The 7,782-nt window shown below is 41.4% G+C and overlaps 1 protein-coding gene across 1 annotated transcript; it reads left to right on the top strand.

Moving 5' to 3' along the window:
• The first annotated feature begins 1,022 nt into the window (after positions 1-1,022).
• SERPINA7 (serpin family A member 7) lies at positions 1,023-7,317 on the top strand. The gene is made up of 5 exons (XM_003819660.5): positions 1,023-1,052; positions 2,674-3,312; positions 4,364-4,637; positions 5,367-5,514; positions 6,046-7,317. Exons 2-5 carry the CDS (start codon positions 2,691-2,693, stop codon positions 6,247-6,249), a joined length of 1,248 nt encoding a protein of 415 aa, XP_003819708.1. The 5' UTR covers positions 1,023-1,052; positions 2,674-2,690; the 3' UTR covers positions 6,250-7,317.
• The last annotated feature ends 465 nt before the right edge of the window (positions 7,318-7,782 follow it).

The following is a 7,782-nucleotide window of genomic DNA, read 5'->3' as shown; positions in this document are numbered from 1 at the left end:
GCCCTCAAGGTAAAGTCAGTACTATTTGTCCTGGATTATAAGTCCTACCATAGACTGCATCTAGGCTTAGCTCGAACTAGCTCCTCATTCCCTGCCTCCCCTCCCACTACAAATTAACACATAGATTCTTAATGTAGTACTGAAGCTGGCAGGGTCTGGAATCTGATGCTTCACAAAATGTCTGTAGTAAAATGCTTCACATGCCTGTAGTAAATACTCAGAAGCAGGAGTTGCTGTTGCTGCTACTGCTACTGCTACTACTACTACTACTACTACTACTACTACTACTAGAGCTGGAAACTTTCAGAAGCAGGTTGAACTCAAGTCTCCTGACTGAGTCCAGTTCTTTTTGTTCCCATTGCTTCTTTGCATATAATCAGTACACAATTAATACTGGACAGTGGAATCTTTAATTTCAGTCTCCTTGACTCCTTCTGCATCCTCTTTTGGAGTCCTGTGGCCAGGGGACGGTACAGGGAATTTTAATGACGAGAAGACAGGGCTGGTTTCCCCCTTAGCAGACATATATGTTTGCAGCATCAGAAGTCTAGGGCTGGAAGCTACCTTTGACATCATTTCCTCTGCGAATGCATGTATAATTTCTACAGAACCTATTAGAAAGGATCACCCAGCCTCTGCTTTTGTACAACTTTCCCTTAAAAAACTGCCAATCCCACTGCTGTTTGGCCCAATAGTGAGAACTTTTTCCTGCTGCCTCTTGGTGCTTTTGCCTATGGCCCCTATTCTGCCTGCTGAAGACACTCTTGCCAGCATGGACTTAAACCCCTCCAGCTCTGACAATCCTCTTTCTCTTTTGTTTTACATGAAGGGTCTGGCAGCCAAAGCAATCACTCAAAGTTCAAACCTTATCATTTTTTGCTTTGTTCCTCTTGGCCTTGGTTTTGTACATCAGCTTTGAAAATACCATCCCAGGGTTAATGCTGGGGTTAATTTATAACTAAGAGTGCTCTAGTTTTGCAATACAGGACATGCTATAAAAATGGAAAGATGTTGCTTTCTGAGAGATGCAGGTGGATTCTTGGGCATTTGCTGTAAGTACTTTTTTTCTCTTTGGAAACTTTGAACATCTCTATCAGCAAGTCAGAGTCCCAAATAACCAAGTTGGCAAGTCAGAGTCCCAAACCAAATTCCTGGCTCTAGGGGCGAAGGTCTAAGTGTGGTCATCTAATAATTGACTTTCTACCAGCCTCAGTGACTTTTAAAGAAAGAGGACTCTGATGATGATATGGAGATTGGATAGAGTGGTGAACAAAGGGGGTTGGTATGGAGGATATAGGAGATGGTGTGATCTGTTAGGAGCTGATATAGTAGCTCAGGCCATGAACTGAGAGGCAGAGGCAGCAGGAATGAAGAGAAGGGAGAAGTTTTGAGAGTTATTTAAGAGTTAGTATTCATAAGACATCATGCTTCATTAGATATGGGGAATGAGAATAAAAGGAGGCTACGATTATTCCCAGGTATCTGGCTTAGGTGTCTCTATAGACAGTGATGTGATAAACCGAGATGTGGAATGAAGATGAGGGAGCAAGCTTAAGGTGTAGGGAGATGATATGTTTACATCTGGCAACTTTGAGATTTTCTTATTGAGACTGAGGTCTGTGTGGACCATCCTGGTGGTTATATCCAAAAGAAAGCTGGATAAATGGCTAGGAGCTCAGAAGAGCAATCTGAGAGAGATACAGTTTCTAGCAATTGAGTGCGGAGGGTAAGATCACTCAGGAAGAAGACGGAAGGTGGAGGAAGGATCCTTTTTCTGAGTTCGTAGACCTCTTCCTTCTAAGCACACATGTCCACTTTCATTGGATTTCCACACCTGACTTCTTTACTCCATTTCTTTGCACTCTTTCAGGATCAGAGAACCTTACACCTTATCTTTCTGGCTTTCTTTATAATAATTAAAAGTAACATGCATAGGTGTAAGAATAATAGTGTTAAGATGTCTTACAACTTAGAAATGACTGTTTAGATGTTACTAAGATTAATGGTGAAAGAAATGTAAAATTTAGAAAATTATTCTTTCATTTTCTGGTTGTTCGAAAATACCTCTATGGCTTCCATGCATTGCAAAATGCATGAATTTCAGCTCATGACCTTGTACGTGGCTCCATAAACCACCACCCGTCCATTCCAACTAATCATATATTGTACAAATTACTTTCATTTTGTCTTTTAGCCAAATAAGATGCGAGCGTTCTCTCATCTCATAGATTTTATCTTAAGAAAATGCCAGATGAAAAAAAAATCTAAAATTCTAATCTACAATGAATAATGTATACAGAGGGAGTACTAGTTTAACCTAAGAATATCCCCTCTCTCCAAAAGGCTGCCTCTAGTTCAGATAAAAAGTGATTCAATTTCCATAAATTTAATTTACTCACAGCGTTTTTATAATGTTGCTATAACATCTGAATGACAGTCCATGGCATTATTTCCGTGGTTGCAGCAAGCCACTTCTCCTACTCCCTGTCCATATTAGATGCATCTCCTGTTTTTCAAGGGAGAGAAACCCCTGCTCAGCCCCTGATGAGCACATCATCAAATATTTACTATTGTTTTATTAATCAATGTGGGTGGTTATTATGTGTCTCTGGCTCAGGGAGTGTTTCATCCAACTGAGCTCCCTCAGTGGTTGTCTCACTTCATCTCTTATAGATTAACTTCCTTCCAAAATGTCACCATTCCTGTATCTGGTTCTCTTGGTACTTGGGCTTCATGCTACAATCCACTGTGCATCACCTGAAGGCAAAGTAACAGCCTGCCATTCATCCCAACCAAATGCCACTCTCTACAAGATGTCATCCATTAATGCTGACTTTGCATTCAATCTGTACCGGAGGTTCACTGTGGAGACCCCAGATAAGAACATCTTCTTTTCCCCTGTGAGCATTTCTGCAGCTTTGGTTATGCTTTCCTTCGGGGCCTGCTGCAGCACCCAAACTGAGATTGTGGAGACCTTGGGGTTCAACCTCACAGACACTCCAATGGTAGAGATCCAGCACGGCTTCCAGCATCTGATCTGTTCACTGAATTTTCCAAAGAAGGAACTGGAATTGCAGATAGGAAATGCCCTCTTCATTGGCAAGCATCTGAAACCACTGGCAAAGTTCTTGAATGATGTCAAGACCCTCTATGAGACTGAAGTCTTTTCTACCGACTTCTCCAACATTTCTGCAGCCAAGCAGGAGATTAACAGTCATGTGGAGATGCAAACCAAAGGGAAAGTCGTGGGTCTAATTCAAGACCTCAAGCCAAACACCATCATGGTCTTAGTGAACTATATTCACTTTAAAGGTAAGACTTTCAGATGTCAATTTTCAGTCTAGGGCTCAGATACTTGGGTGGAGTGCTGAGGGGAGCTCATGGTCTCTTATTACTGGCATCAGTAGGTGTCCCTCATACCACAGTGATCTGCTCCACTGGACATAGCTGTGAATAGTATTGGATCTTCCAAGATGGACACACAGCTCTGTGAATGAGTCCAGGAAATTTCTAGGGAGAGCGCCCTTTCAGAGAGGTGGGTGACAATGGTATGAACATCTTGCTCATAATTGGCTAAAGATTCATGGTTTCCAAAAGATTTGGTGAGGTGGGACAAGCTTGCACTTGTCAAGTAGACATATTTTTATGTAAAGCCTACTGTGATTCTCACTTGCTGTACATACTTAGGCATGTTACATACATAATTTTACCATGTATTATGCACTCACTGTGTACTAAACACCATCTGACATGTGTGGTATACACACACTGTCTCAATCAATACTCATAAGTGCCCAAGTTTACACAGTTAATAAGTTTTAGAACTGATATTACCAACAAGGTCTGTGTGAGTCTAAAGCTGGTGCTTGTAGAAACAAGAATCATGTGACTATTTCCTAAAGGTACTGTGCTCAAATGATTTCTCCTGGTTCTATAGTATATGTCAGCCAAATTTCTTGGAGGAGTAATCAATTGTCGGCCACAAACCACACATAGATAGATTGGCTAAAATTGCAGAACAGATCTGTTTTCTCACTTCTCCCTAGTGTGTTGGATGTCGTTATACCTTTTTATGGAAGAGGAAACTATGGCTCTGATGGGCTTAGTGTGGTATAGTAGTTTTGAATACAGACTGTGGAGCCCAACAGCCCTGGGTATGATTCCTGGCTCTGCCACCTGTTAACTGGGAGACCATGACAAATGACTTTCTCTGCCTGATCCTCAGTCACTTGTAAAACTGGTTGACTGTAGGTACCTAACTCTGTGGTGATCTTAATTTCTAAATGAAATCACTAATGGAAAAGGTCTTGTTGGTACTGATACCGGTTTAAAATAAACACCTCTCTTTTCTTTGTATTTTAAGCCCAGTGGGCAAATCCTTTTGATCCATCCAAGACAGAAGACAGTTCCAGCTTCTTAATAGACAAGACCACCACTGTTCAAGTGCCCATGATGCACCAGATGGAACAATACTATCACCTAGTGGATATGGAATTGAACTGCACAGTTCTGCAAATGGACTACAGCAAGAATGCTCTGGCACTCTTTGTTCTTCCCAAGGAGGGACAGATGGAGTCAGTGGAAGCTGCCATGTCATCTAAAACACTGAAGAAGTGGAACCGCTTACTACAGAAGGGGTAAATGCCTTAGAGGATGTGTGGGTGGAAGGTGGGCATAAAAGTGCAGGTGAGACAGAGTTCAGCAGAAACCCAGAGGCAGAAGAATCACCCTGAACTACCCAACAGCTATGTATGATCACTAGAATATGCCAAGAAAATACTGTCTACCAGGCCCTTGGCTGGGCATTCTACATACTTCATATCATCCAAGCACATCAACAAACCTACAAAGGAGGCAGTATAATTGGCATTTTTCAAATTAGGAAGTCTGGTCTTAAAAGATAAGATGAGCTCCCCAAAGTCAGCCTATTAGTAAATTGATGGCTTCCTGTAGACCAACTAGAGCTCAAAGAACAGGTTGGATTTTGATGTTGAAAGGTGATTGGGCAGCCACTCTGTACTGGAAGTGCAAGGCAGAAAACTATGAAGCTCCTGGGTGCTACCCATTAACCTTCATGCCACTAGCTCCCCAACCTTGGTCGTCACCCCAGGGATATTTTCTCTTGATTATAAAGGAGTTACATCTCCCTACTCCCAGTGCTTCAGTCCAACATTGGCTGTACCTGAGTGCATTCCTTTCAGAATAACTTCTGTGAGTTTGGCGCCATGTATTGACTTACATAGTAATGGTTGTCAATACTCAGGGAAGAAGCAGAGTCCAATATAATACCATCATGAGAGAGAGAAGGAGAGAATCATAAGCTTGATATGGTGATTGCCATGTGTTCCCTTCCTCTTTTCCCACAGATGGGTTGACTTGTTTGTTCCAAAGTTTTCCATTTCTGCCACATATGACCTTGGAGCCACACTTTTGAAGATGGGCATTCAGCATGCCTATTCTGAAAATGCTGATTTTTCTGGACTCACAGAGGACAATGGTCTGAAACTTTCCAATGTAAGTTGATAAACTAGAGTTCTTAAATGTATGAACTGGAAGAGCAATTAGGAGTGAATTGATTCAACTTTCTTATTTTACCAATTAGCAATCTGATGCCTAGAGAGGCGGTGTGACTCCTCCTAAGCTAGAATCACTCCAGAGTCATTCCCATTACTCCAAATAAGTAATTGTATCAGTTTCTTCCATCCTTGACCTTTATGTCCCAGAATTACTCTGATAGAACAGCTTAATGATCAGAAGTGACTCTGGTGAGATGCAGTTCTGAAGGAGGTGTGAGGAGGGAATGCTTAAGAGGTGATTCCTGGCGGCAGCAGGCCATAGTGAATGAGGTGTTTCCCAATGGCTGGCCGTAGAATCGCCAGAGAATGATTGACTACATTTAGCAGAGGAAACTTCATATTCTAGCACCATCAACATAGTATAGCAAAGGGGCGGCCCCACCTTTCCTTTCCCTTTCTTACTTCTAGACCTTCCCAAAGACTGTTCCTGTTTCTTCAGAGACCCGCAGGATTTGTTCTCCCCACACAGGCTGCCCATAAGGCTGTGCTGCACATTGGTGAAAAGGGAACTGAAGCTGCAGCTGTCCCTGAAGTTGAACTTTCAGATCAGCCTGAAAACACTTTCCTACACCCTATTATCCAAATTGATAGATCTTTCATGTTGTTGATTTTGGAGAGAAGCACAAGGAGTATTCTCTTTCTAGGGAAAGTTGTGAACCCAACGGAAGCGTAGTTGGGAAAAAGGCCATTGGCTAATTGCACGTGTATATTGCAATGGGAAATAAATAAATAATATAGCCTGGTGTGATTGATGTGAGCTTGGACTTGCATTCCCTTATGATGGGATGAAGATTGAACCCTGGCTGAACTTTGTTGGCTGTGGAAGAGGCCAATCCTATGGCAGAACATTCAGAATGTCAATGAGTAATTCATTATTATCCAAAGCATAGGAAGGCTCTATGTTTGTATATTTCTCTTTGTCAGAATACCCCTCAACTCATTTGCTCTAATAAATTTGACTGGGTTGAAAAATTTTCCCTTTTCTGTCTTCTGGGGAATAGCTAAAAAGCAGGTCAGGTCTTCGTATCCCAGTACTCCAATAAGATCAATGGACATAAAACAATGCAGATGCATTGTCTTATATGTGAACTTCTCAACCCCCTTCCCACTGTCCTATTAGTAGGATTCTCTGAGTTCTTGCCAGATCTGACACTGGTAGGTTGAATAAAGGAACTCCCACTATGGGGATGAGTTACAGACTGAGAGGGATGTAGCTTTTCTTACTGAACAAGCATGGGACAATACAGCAAGAGATAAACTTGCCTGTCCAACCCCACCTTCCCCCCAAGAAAACATACTTCCACCTTGCCAATGTATAAGCTGGGAGTGGAGAAAGAAAGTAATTCATTCATGTCATATCTCATAGACCCTCTTTTTCTGTATCCCAATCAGACTCCTTTCCATATATAGCACCCCTGTCCCACTTGTTTAAGTAGGAATCTCCTTTTTGGCTCTAATTTCACTGAATATTGGTACTTTTGTATCCCTAGATCCTTCAACAACCTTCCCTCTACCTGTACATGCCAACTCATTACCACCTACCAAACTAGATTTTATCTCAGACACTATGTATTTAAAGCTTGAGTATAAATGGCACAGTGAGTGGTAATGATGTAGTATCTGAAATTCTAGCCCTGAGGTAAAACACTTCAGTGACAGGAAAATAGTAAAAAAAATGCATAAGTACTGTTGCAGATGTTGTACTTCCATATTGAAATAAATATTTATGTTTAGAAAAGCATGTGTATTACAAACATTCTAATTTTTTCTGATTAGACCCATTTGCATGGAAGTTTGTTTATTCCTGGTATAGTTCACACTTTGCTTTTGTGTAAGCAATTTTTGAAGCCCAGAGCAGAATCTCTGGTACAAAAATTCATTGTTAACATGGAGTTGTGTTTCACTAAAGTTACATTACAATCCTGGCCCTGCTACTTAGTGTTTGGTGATCTTGGACAAGGCACTTAAACCCTGTACCTTATTTTCTTCATCTGTAAAATGGGAACAATAAGAATATCCATGTCATTGGGATTTTGTGAACCTTCAATGTTGCAAAGCAGGTAGCATGTAATATGCTCATCACAGAGCCTGAGACCTGATAAAAAGCCCTGTAAATATTAGTTGTTTCAATCATGTTGGTCAACACCAGACAGTGGGCTGGTATCAGAACCAGGATTGTAATGTGAGTCTCTTGATTTGCGGGTTT

This window comes from Pan paniscus, chromosome X (genome assembly GCF_029289425.2).
Source record: "Pan paniscus chromosome X, NHGRI_mPanPan1-v2.0_pri, whole genome shotgun sequence".
NCBI lineage: Eukaryota > Metazoa > Chordata > Mammalia > Primates > Hominidae > Pan > Pan paniscus.
This window is presented reverse-complemented; position numbering and strand designations above follow the sequence as displayed.